Source organism: Lonchura striata, chromosome 27 (assembly GCF_050655825.1).
Source record: "Lonchura striata isolate lonStrDom1 chromosome 27, ASM5065582v1, whole genome shotgun sequence".
Taxonomy (NCBI): Eukaryota; Metazoa; Chordata; class Aves; order Passeriformes; family Estrildidae; genus Lonchura; species Lonchura striata.
In genome coordinates, this window is record NC_140729.1 from 1,922,975 (window position 1) to 1,940,691 (window position 17,717).

At 44.6% G+C, this 17,717-nt stretch overlaps 1 protein-coding gene across 3 annotated transcripts; it reads left to right on the forward strand.

Moving 5' to 3' along the window:
• The first annotated feature begins 7,358 nt into the window (after positions 1-7,358).
• On the forward strand, positions 7,359-16,525 carry EPOP (elongin BC and polycomb repressive complex 2 associated protein). 3 transcript variants are annotated; one of them, XM_085561782.1, is made up of 3 exons: positions 7,359-8,189; positions 9,434-9,794; positions 10,958-16,525. In XM_085561782.1, the coding sequence occupies exon 3, from the start codon at positions 11,237-11,239 to the stop codon at positions 13,190-13,192; it is 1,956 nt and encodes a 651-aa protein (XP_085417908.1). In that variant the 5' UTR covers positions 7,359-8,189; positions 9,434-9,794; positions 10,958-11,236; the 3' UTR covers positions 13,193-16,525. The 3 variants fall into 3 exon arrangements, with proteins under 3 accessions (XP_085417908.1, XP_085417906.1, XP_085417907.1); XM_085561780.1 differs by having other exon boundaries at positions 7,359-9,794; XM_085561781.1 differs by having other exon boundaries at positions 7,359-9,794; positions 10,965-16,525.
• The last annotated feature ends 1,192 nt before the right edge of the window (positions 16,526-17,717 follow it).

Sequence of the window (17,717 nt, forward strand, 5' to 3'; positions counted from 1 at the left end):
GGAATTTTATGGGATTTTATGGGAATTTATGGGAAATTTATGGGAATTTATGGGAATTTATGGGAATTTATGGGAAATTTATGGGAATTTTATGGGAATTTATGGGGATTTTATGGGGATTTTATGGGATATTTATGGGCATTTTAGGGGAATTTATGGGGATTTTATAGGAAATTTGTGGGAACTTTAGGTGAATTTATGGGAATTTTATGGGAAATTTATGGGATTTTGTGGGAATTTTAGGGGAATTTATGGGAATTTTATGGGAACTTTATGGGCATTTTAGGGGAATTTATAGGAAATTTATGGGAAATTTATGGGAGTTTTAGGGGAAATTTATGGGAATTTTATGGGAAATTTGTGGGAATTTTAGGGGAATTTAGGGGAATTTTAGGGGAATTTAGGGGAATTTATGGGAATTTTATGGGAATTTGTGGGAATTTTATGGGAATTTGTGGGAATTTTATGGGAATTTATGGGGATTTTATGGGAAAAGGGAGAGAGACAGACACAGGTACAGGGACGGGGACAATGGCAGGTACAGAGTCAGGGACAGGGACAGGGATGGGACAGGGATGGGACAGGGACAGGGACAGGGACAGGGACAGGGACAGGACAGGGACAGGGACAGGACAGGGACAGGGACAGGGATGGGACAGGGACAGGGACAGGGATGGGACAGGGACAGGGACAGGGACAGGGATGGGACAGGGACAGGGACAGGGACAGGGACAGGGACAGGGACAGGGACAGGGACAGGGACAGGGACAGGGACAGCTCCGGCAGAGCGGGAGGCGGGAGCTGCGCGGGGAAGGGAAAAGGCTCCGGGGGATTTTCCGTGCCCAGCCCGGGCGGGGATGTGCAGCTCGAGCCGCGCCGGGAGGAGCGAGCTGAGTCACGGCTCACACCTCGCTGCCGGAAAAAAAAGGGGGAAAAAGGGAAAAAAGGACAAAAAAAGGAAAAAAAGAGGAGGATGGAGAGCTCGGGCGGGGATGAAACGTTCGTCACCACGGCTGAGGGCCCGGGCTGACAGCGGGACACGGCGCCGAGGACACCCAGGGTCACCCCGGGGACAGCGACAGAGCGGGACCAGGTCCTGGGATCCTGATCCCGATCCTGGGATCCCTCCTGGCTTCGGGATCCCTCCAGGTCCTGGGATCCTGATCCCGATCCTGGGATCCTTCCAATCCTTGGATCCCTTCTTGCCCTGGGATCCCTCCTGGCTTTGGGATCCCTTACGGACCTTGGGTCCCTCCTGGCCCTGGGATCCCTCCCAATCCTGGGATCCCACCCAGTCCTAGGACCCCTCCCAGTCCTTGGATTCCTCCCGATGCTGAGATCCCTCCTGGCTTTGGGATCCCTCCCGATCCTGGGATCCCTCCCGATCCTCGAAGCCCTCTCGGCCCTGGGATCTCTCCCAGATCTCAGATTTCCTTCCAATCCTTGGATCCCTCCCGATCCTCGGATCCCTCCTGGCTTTGGGATCCCTCCCGATCCTGGGATCCCTCCCAATCCTGGAATCCCTCCCAGTCTTGGGATCCCTCCTGGCTTTGGGATCCCTCCCAATCATGGGATCCCTCCCAGTCCTTGGATCCTGATCCTGATTCTGGGATCCCTCCCAATCCTTGGATCCTGATCCTGATCCTGGGATCCCTCCTGGCTCTGGGATCCTTCCTGGTCCTTGGATCCCTCCTGATCCTCAGATCCCTCCTGGCTCTGGGATCCCTCCCGATCATGGGATCCCCCCCAGTCCTTGGATCCTGATCCTGATCCTGGGATCCCTCCTGATCCTGGGATCCCTCCTGGCTCTGGGATCTCTCCTGGTCCTCAGATCCCTCCCGATCCTCAAATCCCTCCTGGCTCTGGGATCCTTTCAGATCCTGGGATCCCTCCTGACCCTCGGGATCCCTCCCAGTTCTGGGATTCCTCCTGGCTCTGGGATCCTTCCTGGTCCTTGGATCCCTCCTGATCCTCAGATCCCTCCTGGCTCTGGGATCCCTCTTGATCCTGGGATCCCTCCTGGCCCTCAGATCCCTCCTGATCCTGGGATCCCCCCTGAATTTTGGGGCTTTTTAAAGCCACATTCGTGTTCCAGCTCCTTCCTGGATCTCCCCAAAATCCCGTCCTGGGAAGGAAACATCTCCGGGCAGGAACCGGGCGAGCGCTGAGGACAAAGCGAGGGCGCTGATCCCTCTGCCCGCGCTGGGTCACCACGGCAAATTCCAAAAGGGATGAAAAAGCGGCGGAAAAAAGGATGGAAAAGGCGAGATGAAGGCGGGAAGAGCCGGGCCCAGCCCCAGGACAGCGCCGGAGCCGCGGCATCGCCGGCGTTGCCAAGGAGACACAATTTGGAGCTCCGGAGCTCTTTGCGGTCCTCGCTCCCCGCTCTCGGCTGAATTCCCGAGTTTTATTCCTGGTTTTTATTCCTGGTTTTCATTCCTGGATTTGATTCCAAATTTTATTCCTCGTTTTTATTCCGTGTTCGCAGCCCAAGGGGCTGATGCAGGTTTGGGGTGGGGAGGGGGCCGTGGAGAGTTTTGGGGAGTGGGGGGAAAAGGGATCAGGATCCTCCTCTGGATCCTCCAGCCTGGAGGGGCAGCGTGGGGTGGGGCAGGGAATTCCAGGGGGTCTCCAGCCCCGAAATCCACTCCTGAGATTGGGAAATGGCCCAGGATCCCAAATTTCCTGGATGCCATCATATTCCATGTGCTCATCACATCCAGCCATCCGTGAATTCCATCATCCATCCATCATCCATTATCCATCCATTATCCATGGATTCCATCATCCATCCATCCATCATCCATCGATCCATCCATGGATTCCATCCATCCATCCATCCATCCATCCATCCATCCATCCATCCATCCATCATCCATCCATCCATCCATGGATTCCATCCATCCATCCATCCATCATCCATCCATTATCCATGGATTCCATCATCCATCCATCCATCCATCCATCCATCCATCCATCCATCATCCATCCATCCATCATCCATCCATCCATCCATCCATCCATCCATCCATCCATCATCCATCCATCCATCATCCATCCATCCATCCATCATCCATCCATCCATCCATCATCCATCCATCCATCCATCCATCCATCCATCATCCATCATCCATCCATCCATCCATCATCCATCATCCATCCATCCATCCATCCATGGATTCCATCCATCCATCCATGGATTCCATCCATCCATCCATCCATCATCCATCCATCCATCATCCATCCATCCATCCATCCATCATCCATCCATCCATCCATCCATCCATCCATGGATTCCATCCATCATCCATCCATCCATCCATCCATCCATCATCCATCCATCCATCCATCCATCCATCCATCCATCCATCCATCCATCATCCATCCATCCATCCATCCATCCATCATCCATCCATCCATCCATCCATCCATCCATCCATCATCCATCCATCATCCATCCATCCATCCATCCATCCATCCATCCATCCATCCATCCATCATCCATCATCCATCCATCCATCCATCATCCATCCATCCATCCATCATCCATCCATCATCCATCCATCCATCCATCCATCCATCATCCATCCCAAAATATCCCAAATCCAGGATCCCCCCTGTCCCTTCCATCCCCACGATTACGTCTCTGTGGAATCCCAAAATCCTGGAATTACCCCTTGGAGATGCCCTCAAACGCCACACCCTGAACATTCCCAGGAATTCTCCCTCCTCCGCTGCCCTTCCAGGAATTATCCCTAAAATCCAACCTCAACTTCCTCCAAGGAAAAAATTCCCAAATATTTTTGGGAACTCCTGAAGCAGCCGGGCTGACATTGCCACCGTGTGGGGACAGCGCGGCAGCGCCGGTGACAGGAAAAAAAATTCCCAAATTCGGATTATTTTAGGGAAAAAAACCCCGGGATGGGATTTTATAGGTTTTTATCTCCCTTTGGACGAGAACAGACGGGTTTTGCCAAAGGATTCCCACATTTTTCTCCCAAAAAAAGAGATTTTTCCACAGGATTCTCCCCAGTGGAGGGGTCTTTCCACATGATTCCCAGGTTTTTCCCAAAAAAGGAAGGGAATTTCCACAAATTTCCCTGATTTCCCCCAAAAAGAGGGAGTTTTCCACAATATTCCCGTATTTTTTCCTCCAAAAGAGAGACATTTCCACAGGATTCCTGTATTTTTCCCACAAAATATTGACTTCTTCACAGCATTCCCATATTTTTCCCAAAAAAGAGGAACTTTTCCACAGCATTCCCATACTTTTCCCCCAAAATATTGACTTTTCCACAATATTTCCATATTTTTCCCCCAAAAGAGAGGCTTTTCCACAGCATTCCCTTTTTTTTCCCCAAAAAAGAGGAACTTTCCCACAGGATTCCCATATTTTTCCCCCAAAATCGAGGCTTTTCCACAATATTCCCATATTTTTCCCCAAAAAAGAGGAATTTTCCACGACATTCCCATATTTTTCCCCCAAAAAGAGGAATTTTCCACAATATTCCCTTATTTTTCCCCAAAAAAGAGGGACATTTCTATAAGATTTCCAAGTTTTTTTTTCCCAAAAGGAAAATGGGGATTTTGGACAAATCCAGGAATTTTGGGATGAATCTCCTCTCCCTGAGCATCCCCTGATATTTTTTGTCCCTAATTCATCATTTTTTGGGATCAAAACCTTTCCAACGTTTCCCATCCCAAGGGAAGCCACGATCCTTTTAGGGCCAAATCCCTCCAAATTTGATTTTCCCTTTTTTTTTTTATCCCAAAAAACCCCAAGTTTTGGACAATAAAACCCCTCCCCCTCCTTTCCTGCTCTTCCCAAATTCCCAAAAATTCCAATTTTGCGTTTCGGAGCGCTCCGGGGTCGCTCCGGGGTCGCTCTGGGGTCACCGCGGGTCACCGAGCTGCTCCGGCTCTCAATCCTCTGGAAAATCCCCAAAATCCCAGGAATTCGGGATTCAAGTAAATTAAAAGAATTGAATAGACAAATACATAAACTTATAATATATAAATGCATAAACAAATATGCAAATGAAGAAATGCAGAAATACCCGGATGCACACATCAATAAATACCCAATTAAATACCCAATTAATAAACGCAAATATTCCAGCATTCCGATATTCAGATATTTTGATATTCAGATATTCCAATATTCAAATATTCAAACCTTTGGATATTTGGATAGTTCAATATTCAGATATTCCAATAATCAGGTATTCCAAAATTCAGTTATTCCAATATTCCATTATTCCAATATTCAGATATTCCAATATTCAAATATTTCAATAATCAGATATTCCAATATTTAGATAGTCAAACATTTGGATATTTGGATATTCCGATATTCAAATATTTGGATATTCCGATATTCCAATATTCATGCATTTGAATATTTGGGTATTCCAGTAATTTGATATTCCAATATTCCAATATTCAGACATTCAAATATTTCTATATTTCGATATTCAGATATTCCAATATTCATACATTTGAATATTTGGATATTCAGATATTCACATATTCCCATGTTCAGATATTGGGATATTGGTATATTTGGATAATCCAATATTCCAATATTCAGATATTTGGATATTCAGATATTCCCATATTTGCATATTCCAATATTGAGATATTGGAATATTGAGATATTCAGATAATCAAATATTCCAATATTCAGATATTTGGATATTCATATATTCAGATATTGGGATATACCAATATTCAAATATTCCCATATTCAGATATTGGGATATTTAGATATTCTGATATTCCCACAGTCAGATTTTTTGATATTTAGATATTCAGATATTACCATATTCAGATATTGTGATATTTGCATATTCAGATATTTAAATATTTGGATATTCTGATATTCAGATATTGGGATATTTGCATATTCAGATATTGAGATAGTGGGATATTCTGATATTCAGATATTTGGATATTCTGATATTTAGATATTGGGATATTTGTATATTCTGATATTTTTATACCCCAAGATTAAAATATTTCCATATTCAGATATTTGGATATTCTAATATTCCAATATTCAACTATTTCGACATTCCCATATTCAGATATTTGGATATTTGGAAATTCAGATGTTGGCATATTTGGATATTCAGATATTGAGAAATTTGGATATTCTAATATTCAGATATTGGGATATTCTGATATTCCGATATTCCAATATTTAGATATTTCCATATTCAGATATTTAGATATTTGGAAATGCAGATATTGGGATATTGGGATATTCAGATATTTGGGTATTCTGATATTGAGAAATTTGGATAGTCTGATATTGGGATATTTGGATATTCAGATATTTTGAAATTCAGATATTGGCATATTTAGATAATCAGATATTGAGAAATTTCGATATTCTAATATTGAGATATTGGGATATTCTGATATTTTGATATTCCGATATTGCAATATTTAGATATTTCCATATTCAGATATTTAGATATTTGGAAATTCAGATATTGGCATATTTGAATATTCAGATATTTGGGTATTCTGATATTGAAAAATTTGGATATTCTAATATTCAGATATTGGGATATTCTGATATTCCGATATTCCAATATTTAGATATTTCCATATTCAGATATTTAGATATTTGGAAGTTCAGATATTGGGATATTTGGGTATTCTGATATTTTTATATCCCAATATTAAAATATTTCCATATTCAGATATTTGGATATTCTAATATTTCAATATTCAACTATTTCGACATTCCCATATTCAGATATTTGGATATTTGGAAATTCAGATGTTGGCATATTTGGATATTCAGATATTGAGAAATTTGGATATTCGAATAATGAGAAATTTGGATATTCTAATATTCAGATATTGGGATATTCTGATATTCCAATATTTAGATATTGCCATATTCAGATATTTAGATATTTGGAAATTCAGATATTTGGGTATTCTGATATTGAGAAATTTGGATATTGAGAAATTTGGATATTCAAATATTTGGATATTCCAATACTGAGAAATTTGGTATTCTAATATTGAGGTATTGGCATATTCTGATATTCCAATATTTAGATATTTCCATATTCAGATATTTAGATATTTAGAAATTCAGATATTGGGGTATTCAGATAATGGGATATTTGGATATTCGGATATTTGGAAATTCAGATATTGGCATATTTGGATAATCAGATATTGAGAAATTTGGATATTATAATATTGAGATATTGGGATATTCTGATATTCTGATATCCCAATATTTAGATATTTCCATATTCAGATATTGGGATATTTGGATATTCAGATATTGGGATATGTGGATATTCATATATTTCGATATTCTGATATTCAGATATTCAGATATTGGGATATTTTAATATTCAGACATTCCGAAATTTCCATTTTTGGCCGAGCTCTTTCCCCAAAAAATCCTCCCCAGGGTTCCCTGGGTTGGACCCTGGAACATCCCAATCCTTCACTCTTCCCGGCCTAAAAAAAACCTAAAAAAGTAAAAATAAACCTAAAATAGCAAAAAACCCTAAAATAATAATAATTAAAAAAAATCTAAGAATGAGCCGGGAGGTGAAGGGGACACGGAGCCGGGAATTTGAGACAAAATGAGTTTATTTGATATTAAAATTAGTTTATTTGGGAGAAAACCGCGTTTATTTGGAATTAAAACGCGTTTATTTGGGATAAAAACGAGTTTATTTGGGAGGAAAACGGGTTTATTTGGGAGAAAACCGGGTTTATTTGGGAGAAAAATGAATTTATTCGCGCAGCACCTCCCGCCTGTGCCCTGCCCACCGCTGTATCAATAGAAGATATAAATTTAAAATAAATCTATTTATAAATAGAACTCGTTTCTATGTCCTTACAGCGAAATCCCGAGTGGAATTTCACCTTTTTCCCCCAAAAAATTCCCAAAATTTGCCCTCCCAGATTTCCTGGGAAATGACGTCTCCACTCCTCCCCACCCCCCTTCCGCTCGGGGCTGCTCCCCCAAATTCCCCCCCTGGGGATTTTTATTTTTTGGGGCGAATTCTTGAAGATTTGGGACTTTTTTTTTTTTTTGGCGGGGGGGGATCTCTTGGAAAAAGGCCCAAAAAAACCAAAAATCCCCAAAAAATTCCGAATTTTCCTCCTCGCTCCGCTCCTCCCTCGCGGCCGGGCTCAACCCAAAGGTAAAATAAAATGGCTCTGGCGTGGAAAAGCGAATTTAACCCCAACATTCCCAGGAAATCTTCAGCGCCGCTGGAAAAAAAATCGGATTTTTTTAATCATTTTGCCCGTTCCCAAACCCCTTTTTTTGGGAACAAAGAAGTTGGGATTTTTTTCCTTGATTTTTGGATAAATTCCCTTGAGGAAATTCTGCGCGATTGGGTTGGAAAATTTGGATTTTTTTTTAATTTTTTTTTTTTGGTGCTGAATAAAAAGGGGAAATCCCACAGGGATTCTTTTGGGATCAGCGGGGAAAGAATTTTTTGAATTATTTTTTTTAATTTTTTTTTAATTATTTTTTTAAATTTTTCTTTTATTTTTTTTTCTCCCCTCCACGCTCGCTCAGGAATTCGCTTCCTCCTCCTCCTCCTCTTCCCCTCCTCCTTTTTTCCTCCTCCTCCTCCTCCGGGCTCGTTGCTAATTTGGGATCTCTCAACAAATCGGCAAAATACAGATTAAATTTTTTTTTTAAAAAAACCCATACCAAAAACACCAAAAAAAAACACCCAAAAAAACCCCAAAACAGAAGAAAAAAAATCAACTTTTCACGCCGGAGACAAAAAAGGAGCTCAAACCCGCCACAAAGGAACCCAACGCTTAAAATTCAAATTTTTTTCTTTTTTTCCCCCCCATTTTCCCCCCTTTTTGCCAAGAGGAAGCCCAGGGAGTTTTTTGTTGGTTTTTTTAATTTTATTTTTCATTTTTGGTGTTTTTTTTTGGGGGGGAAAGTTGCTAAACACCAATAAAACGTCGGGATTTAAAGTTGGAAATAAAGTTTAGCAGCTCCGAGGCGTGCGAGAGAATTCCCTTTTTCCCCCCCTCTATTATTTTCCTTTTTAAATTTATTTTCCCCTCCCTATTTTTATTTTTTCTTCTTTTTTTGCCCTTTTTTGGTATTTTTCCCTTTTTTTTCTTTTCCTTTTTTTTCTTTTTTTTCCTTTTCCCTTTTTTCTTTATTTTTCTTTTTTTTTCTTTATTTTTATCTATTTTTATTTTCTTTTTTAAAATTATTTTTCTTTTTTCTTAATTTTTTTCTTTTTTCCCCCATTTTTTCTCTTTTTTTTCTCTTTTTTTTTCTTTCTTTCCCTTTTTTCTCTCCTTTTTTTCTCCCCCCCCCCTTTTCCCTTTCCTTTTCTTATTTTTTTCCTTTTTAAATTTTTTCCTTTTTTTTTTCTCTTCCCCCCATTTTTTTCACCTTTTAACAAAGAATTCGACCGGAAAAAAAAAAATTTAAAAAGACAAAAAAAGTGAATAAAAAAGGAAAAAAAAAAGAAGACTACAACTCCCTCACAACTCTTTTTTTTCCACCGCTCTTCCTGCTAATAAATCCAATTAATTCGCGATTAATTAATAAGCTGCGGGATGAATTGTGGAGCGAACCGCTGAAAAGGAACATTTTTCACGCTTTATTAAAAATATTCCTCCACACACCCATCCCAGAGGAATTTGGGAAGGAGCAGCGACCTCTTCAAGCAACCCAAAAAAAGACAAAAAAACCATCGAAAAATCCATTTAAAACCGCGGAAACAAAGCGGAGGCGCTCGCGCTGCCGCCGCCTCGGAACCTCGGTGATTTGGGGTTTTTATTTGGGGTTTTGGGTTTAATTTTGGGGGTTTGGGGTTTAATTTTGGGGGGTTTTGGGGGGGTTTGATTTGGGGGTTTTGATTTGGGGGTTTTGGATTTAATGTTGGGGGTTTTGGATTGGGTTTTGGGGGTTTTATTGGGGGGTTTTATTTAATTTTGGGGGGTTTGGGGGTTTAATTTTGGGGGGTTTTGGGTTTAATTTGGGGGATTTGGGGTTTAATTTTGGGGGGTTTTGATTTGGGGGTTTTGATTTGGGGGTTTTGGATTTAATGTTGGGGGTTTTGGATTGGATTTTGGGGGTTTTATTGGGGGTTTTTTATTTAATTTTGGGGGGGGTGGGGTTTAATTTTGGGGAGGTTTGGGGTTTAATTTTGGGGGGTTTTGATTTGGGGGGTTTTGATTTGGGGGCTTTGATTGATTCGGGGTTTTGGATTTAATTTTGGGGGTTTTAGATTGGATTTTGGGGGTTTTATTGGGGGTTTTGGATTTAATTTTGGGGGTTTTAATTTAGGGGTTTGATTTGGGGTTTTTTTGATTAAATTTTGGGGGTTTTGATTTGGGGTTTTTGATTTGGGGTTTTTGATTTAATTTTGGGGGTTTTGATTTGGAGGTTTTGATTTGGGAGTTTTGATTTGGGGTTTTGGATTGAATTTTGGGAGTTTTGATTTGGGGGTTTTGATTTGGGGGGTTTTGATTTGATTTTGGGGTTTTTGATTTAATTTTGGGGGTTTTGAGGTGGGGTTTTTTGATTTGGGGGTTTTTGATTTGATTTTGGGGTTTTGGATTTCATTTTGGGGGTTTTGAGGTGGGGTTTTTTGATTTGGGGGTTTTTGATTTGGGGTTTTTAATTTGGGGTTTTTGATTGGGGGGTCCCCATTGTGTCTGCGGGGTTGGGAGGAAATTTGGGATTTGGGGACCCCAAATGGAGCCGGGGGCGTTCCTGGAGGTGCCCCCAGAGAAATTTCGGGACCCCCCCCCGAAGCCCCCCGAGCTTTGTCCGCTCGGGGTTGAATTACACCAACCCCCCAAAAAAAACCCACAAAAAAGGGATTATTTGGGAGGCGGAGGTGGGTGCGGGGCCGGCCCGGCCGATGAGAGATATTTGACTTTTTGATATTTTTTTCTCTTTTTTTGCCTCGCCGGGGAGGGGGCAGACGAGGAGCCGAGCCCCGGAGCAGGAGTTGGGTGTTGGGGAGACGCTGCCAAGCTTCGAGCGGAGCGTTTGAAAGCGAATCTGCTTTTTTGGGTTTTTTTTTTTGGTTTTTCCTTGTTTTTTTTTTTCACCTCCCCTCCCCCTCTGGCCCCTCTGCGGAGGGATGTGTGCGACCAGCGAGTGGCAACGCAAATGTCTTGATTTTTTGGATGTTCCTCGCCACTTTTTGAAAGGGACAAAGTGAAAAAAAAAACCCAAAAAAATATCACAAAAATGTTTTTAACCTGCGAGGGCGCTTTGGGGATCGTTCCGTCTCCCACGGACCACAACGTGCAAACCCGGCCGGGCCATTTCCACGCCGGCTACCAACAAATCCAAGGCATCAATTTGGGTTATTTACAAATCGGCGGCACCCAAATGTTCGCGCTGGCCCAGGTGCTCAGCGACCTTTTCGAGGACATCCCCAGGACCACCATCAGCCAGAAAATGGGAATTTTAAACATCCACAGCCGCCGCTGCGACCCGGCCCAGCTGCGGACCCTCAAAGCCATCAACTCCGTGCCCACCCGCGCCGCGAAGTGTTCGCTCATCTCCAAGGCGGACCTCGAGGCGCTCTGCACCTCCTGCCGGAGCCTCCGCCGGAGGAAGAGGAGGAGGAGGAAGAGCAGGAGGAGGCAGCAGCTGCTCCTGCCCTCCTCCGCGGCCGCCTTGCCCTGCCGAGCCAGCGCTTGTTGCGCTCCCCCCGGCCCGCAGCAGCCGCAGCCGGTCCGCGGGGGGATTTTTGGGGGTGTCCCCGCCGGTTCTCCCCGGTATTTAGCGCTGCTGCACCCCGCGGTGCCCTGCGCGCTGCCGGCCGCGCTCGGGACCGCGGGCCGGGGGCGGAGGGCTCCGGGCTGGCCCGGGGGGCTCGTCCCGGGCGGAGCGGGGCCGGTGGGCGGCAGGAAGGCTCGCTGCCGCAGTCTCCCCGTTCCCAAGCGCCACGGAACGTCCGCCGGCTACTCCAGCGATTCGGATTCCAGCTTGGACCTCGCCGCCTCCAGCGCCGCCACCTCCAGCGACTCCTCGGAGGAGGAGGAGGAGGACGAGGAGGAGGAGGAGGAGGAGGATGAGGAGGAGGAGGAAGGGGACAGCTCGTGCAGCAGCGAGGAGGGCAGCTCCTCGGAGTCGGAGAGCAGCGGGGACTCGGTGCAGAGCACTCGGTACCGACAAGCGGCCCTGCCCCGTTCCCAGCCGCTGCGGGAAGCGCTCGGGGAGGAGCGGCCGGCGGAGCCGCCCCCGGGCAAAGCGCTGCGCCCCGAGCCCGAGCTCCTCTTCCTCTCGCAGCACCTCTGGGCCCGCACCCTGCGAGCCTCAACTTTGGCAAGTTTGAGCGCGGCCGCAGCGCCGGGGGCTCCACCGGGGCTCGACGGCAGGCACGAAGCCTCCCCTGCTTCCTCCTCCTCCTCCTCCTCCTCCTCCTCCTCCTCCTCCTCCTCCTCCTCCTCCTCCTCCTCCTCCTCGCCCCCTCCCTCCCCGAGCCGCAGCAGCCCCGCGGGGGCCCCGCCACAAAAGCAGCGCGGCTTTGCGGAGGCCGGAGGGAAGGATTTGCACAAAGATGCCCCGAACAAAAGCTGCCGGGCCGAGCGGCCCCGCGGAGCCTCCCCGGGGCCGGCGCTTTGCCCCGAAGCGGCCCCGGAGCCGCGGGCGAGCCCCGCTGCCCTCGGCGAGCCCCGACCGGAGCATTTCGACCGCTTGATCCGCCAGTCCAAGCTGTGGTGCTACGCCAAAGGATTCAACGCGGACGGGAAAGGTTTGAGGCACGGCCCGGGCAGCCCGGAGCTCTGGAGGGGAGCGGAGCTGCGCTTCCAGCCCGGTGCAACGGGAACCGAGAGCCCCGCGGCGCTGCGAGGTCGCCAGGATGGCAACTCCAAGCGGCGGCGACTCGCCAGGGTCACCGAAAGGCAGCGAGGCTCCTCCAAAACCGGACCGCCGAAAAATCCCAGGAGGAATTCCAGGAAGGGAAACGAAGCGAAGCCGCGGAATTCCTTCAGCCTGATGGGCAACTTCCCCTGCACGCCCTCGCTGGTGGTGGGCGAGGACGGCGATTTGTGCCCGGCCTCGTCGCTGGGTGGCAAAAAGTCCTGGGCGCTGGCCAAGACGCACCCGCTGTGGCGGTGGCACCTGGGGGGCAGCGCCGTCCCCGCGCCCCCCAGCCCCAAATGCCGCGCGGGGGTCGCGGAGGGTCCCTGAGGAGCGCAGGAACCGGCCCGGGACCGCGGAGGCGCCGGGGATGGGAGCGGGACGGTTTGGGGATGGTTCGGGGTGGTTTGGGGATGGTTTGGGATGGTTCGGGATGGTTTGGGGTGGTTTGGGGTGGTTTGGGGACGTTTTGGGACGGTTCGGGCTGGTTTGGGGTGGTTTGAGATGGTTTGGGGTTGTTCGGGGTGGTTCGGGGACGTTTTGGGGTCATTTTGGCCTGATTTGGGGCCGGTTTGGGGACGTTTTGGGGCCGTTTTGGCCCGATTTGGGGCCGGTTTGGGGACGTTTTGGGCTGGTTTGGTGCCGATTTGGGGATGTTTTGGGGCTGTTTTGGGATGGTTTGGGGCCGATTTGGGGACATTTTGGGGACGTTTTGGGGCCATTTTGGCCTGATTTGGGGATGGTTTGGGGACGTTTTGGGGCTCTTTTGGCTCAGTTTGGGGCTGATGTGGGGATGGTTTGGAGCTGATTTGGGGCTGATTTGGGTCCAATTTGGGGCTGATTTTGGGGACGTTTTTTGGGCCTGATTTGGGGCCTGTTTGGAGCTGATTTGGGTCCTACTTGGAACAGATTTGGGGCTGATTTGGGTCCGATTTGGGGCTGATTTTGGGGACGTTTTTTGGGCCCGATTTGGGGCCCGTTTGGAGCTGATTTGGGTCCGATTCGGATCCTAATTGGAACAGATTTGGGGCTCTTTTGGGGTTGGATTGGGTCCGACTTGGGGCCGACTTTGGCCCCACTTGGAGCTGATTTGGGGCCAATTCGGGGCTATTTTGGGTCTGATTTGGGGCTGAATTTGGGCCGATTTTGGGTCTCATTTGGGTCCAATTCGGGGCTACTTTGGGTCTGACTCGGGTCCGATTTGGAGCTGATTTGGGGTTAATTTGGGATTGATTTGGGCCTGACTTGGAATTGATTTGGGGCCAATTTGGGTCCAAATTTGGGCTGATTTTGGTCCAATTTGGGTCCAATTTGGGCCCACGTGTGATATTGGGTTTGGGAGGAGTTTTAGGGTGAGATGAAAACCCAAATAATTCCCAAAAAACTCCGCGTGCTGCTGGAAACGAGGGGGTGATTCCCAGGAAAGGGATTTAGGGATAAAGCAGCTACTGGGAAAACTGGGAATGGACTGGAAATGAACTGGGAATGAACTGGGAATGAGCTGGGAATAAACTGGGAATGAGCTGGGAATAAACTGGGAATGAGCTGGGAATGAACTGGGAATGAACTGGGAATGAGCTGGGAATGAACTGGGAATGAACTGGGAATGAACTGGGAATGAGCTGGGAATGAACTGGGAATGAGCTGGGAATGAACTGGGAATAAATTGGAAATAAACTGGGAATGAGCTGGGAATGAGCTGGGAATGAGCCGGGAATAAACTGGGAATAAACTGGGAATGAGCCGGGAATGAGCTGGGAATGAACTGGGAATGAACTGGGAATGAGCCGGGAATAAACTGGGAATGAGCCGGGAATGAACTGGGAATAAACTGGGAATGAACTGGGAATGAGCCGGGAATGAGCTGGGAATTAACTGGGAATAAACTGGGAATGAGCTGGGAATGAACTGGGAATTAGGTGGGAATAAATTGGAAATAAACTGGGAATGAGCTGGGAAGGAGCTCCCGACCCTACTCCAAAAAAAAACCCCAAAAACCCCAAACCCCATCCCTCATTTCTCCTTTTCCATAAAAAATTGAATTAAATCAATAAAAATCCCGTCCCTTTCCAGGCCGAGTGGATCCCGGGGAAAATATGGAAAATCCAGAAAATCCCGATTTTCCAGCGGCGTTTTCCTGGTGTAGGGGCAGGGAGGAAACGCCAAATTAAAAAAAAAAAAAATTTGGGAATTCTGGGAGAAAGTGGGAGGGGTGGACAGGAAGTGACTTGAAGCCGCTCCATGGAAATGTGAAAAATATTTTTTAAAAGTGGTGGAAAAGGGAAAAAAAATGAGGAATTTGTGGCATAATCATCCCTGGAAAAGGTTTTGGGAAAAAATCCAAGAAATTCGGGAATGGATTTGATCCCGGCTGGAATTTCCCTCCCTCCCCACACTTTAAAACTTTCCAAAACTTTGGAAATTCCCGATGGGATTTTCCAACACAAAAAGCCCAAATTTCTGCTTTGGAAACGTAAAAAAAACCCCAAAAAATCAAATTTGATTTGGGTTTTTTTTTTTTTTTTCCCCAGGACCCCGCTTGGAAAATTCTGAATTTTTCCTCCGAAATCTAGGCCTGAAAACAAAATATAAAAAAAAAAAAAAAATAAAAAATCGTTGAAAGGGAAAAAGAGAAGGATTGAAAGGAAAATCTTCACATGTGGCCTGTTGGATTTATTCCAGTTTTTAATTCCATTTTTTTATTTTAAAAAAAATCAGGAAAAAAAAAAATGGAAAAAAATGGGAGAAAAAAGGGATTTATAAAGGCTGGGAATATTTGGGATGTGCTGGGCACGGTTTTCTCTGGAAGTGGCGAATTGGTGCTAAAAGATGTTAATTTAATTTGGATTTTTAGCAGGGATTTTTGGGGTTAAATCGCTTTTTTTTTTGTTTATTTCTCCCCCTCCCACTGAGCAGAGCAGCGGGAAATTCCCTCGGGAAAATATTGGGATTTTTCGAGCAATTATTCCCAAAAAAATCCCCCCAAACGAGCCCAAAACGCGGCGAGAAAATCGGATTTTAGGGGAGGTTTTCCATGGAATTTTAACCCGGGTGGGGTTAAAAATATATTTTGTATTTTTGTTTTTTAATGGAATTTTAAATAATTTGCAGGTGGGGTTGGGGGAAAAATAAAAAATCCCGGGATGTTCGCTGAGGATGAATATTTATATTTATAATCCTCTCTAAAAATCATAGAAATATATTAAAAAATGTATAAATATGTTAAAATCCTCTATAAATCTAAATCTATAAATATAAATATTTAAATCCAGCAACCTCCAGACGCCCCCCCAAAAATAAAAAAATAAAAAACCTCAGGAATATTTTTTGGATAAAATCACCTCGGGAATTGCGGGGGGAGCGGCCCCGATTTTTATCCCGGTGTAAATACGGCTAAAAATTCAATTTTTCTATTAAAAAAAATCACATTTTTTGGGCAGAGATTTTGTTCGTTTCTCCGCTGGCGCGTGGGGATGTAAATGATGGTGAATATTTGTAAATATTTGTAAATGTTCTGTAAATTGCAATAAATTCTCTGTAAATGTCCTGTAAATGTTACGGGGATTGGGAGGGAAAAAAAAATTCAAAATACCTCGAAATTTTCATTAAAAAGGTGCCTGGAGCAGCAAAAAATAATCATTAAAATAAGAATTATCATCTTGATGTTAATTATGGTGATTTTCGCTTTGGTTTTTGGGGTGTTGGAGGGAATTTAAGCGACCAAAGAATAAAAAAAAAATCAATTTTAAGTAAGAAATAGATTGAGGGGAGTGGAGCTGCAGTGGGAATAGACAGAATAAAAGAAATATAAATTTAAAAATAAATGAAAATATAAAATTTTGGGCTGGTATCTCTTGGTTTGGGGGGAAAATCAGCAAATTTGGGGCAGTTTGGGGGGAAAATTTCATTTCCGGGAGAGAAATTCCCTTAAAGGGGGAGAAAAATGCAAAAATTTGGATTTTTTTTTTTTTTTTTGGTCATAAAATTCATTTTTTTGGTTGATTTTTGGTTGAGGTCAGAGGAAAGCAAAACAAAAATGGGGAAAAAAAATGGAAAATCCCAATTTTCCTCCTCTGGAGTGGAAATTCCCAATCCTTTGGGGGAAAAAAATATCTCATTTCTTTGGATTACAAATTCCCATTTTTTGAGTTCAAAATTCCCCTCCCTTTGGTTTAAAATTCTTGGGGTTTTTGGTAAAAATATCTCATTTCTTTGAGTTAAAAATTCCAATTTCCTTGAGTTAAAAATCCCTATTTCTCTGGAATAAAAATTCCCCTTTTTTTGAATTAAAAATTCCCATTTCTCTGGTTTTAAAATTCCTTTCTTTTTTGAATCAAAAATTCTCATTTTCTTGAGTTAAAAATCCCAATTCCTTCAAATTAAATATTCCCCTTCCTTTGAGTTAAAAAGTCCCATTTCCGTGAGTTAAAAATCCCTATTCCTCTGGTTTAAAAATTCCCCCCTTTTTTTTTTTTTTTTAATTAAAAATTCCCATTCCTCTGATTTAAAAATTCTCAGTTTTTAAAAATTAAAAATTCCCATTCCTCTGGTTTAACAATTCTCCCTTTTTTAAAAAAAATTAAAAATTCCCATTCCTCTGGTTTAAAAATTCCCATTTCTTTGAGTTAAAATTCCTTATTTCCCTGGATTAAAAATTTCCCCCTTTTTTTTTAATTAAAAATTCCTTCTTTTTTTTTGAGAGAGAGAATTCCCAGCTCCAGCCTGGGATGCAGGGAGGGATCGGGAGGAGCCGCGGGAACGGGAATTTGGGATGTGGGAATGATGATCCCAATGGGATGAACTGCAGGAATGGGAATCCTGGATGAGTTTTGGGAATGATGATCCCAATGGGATG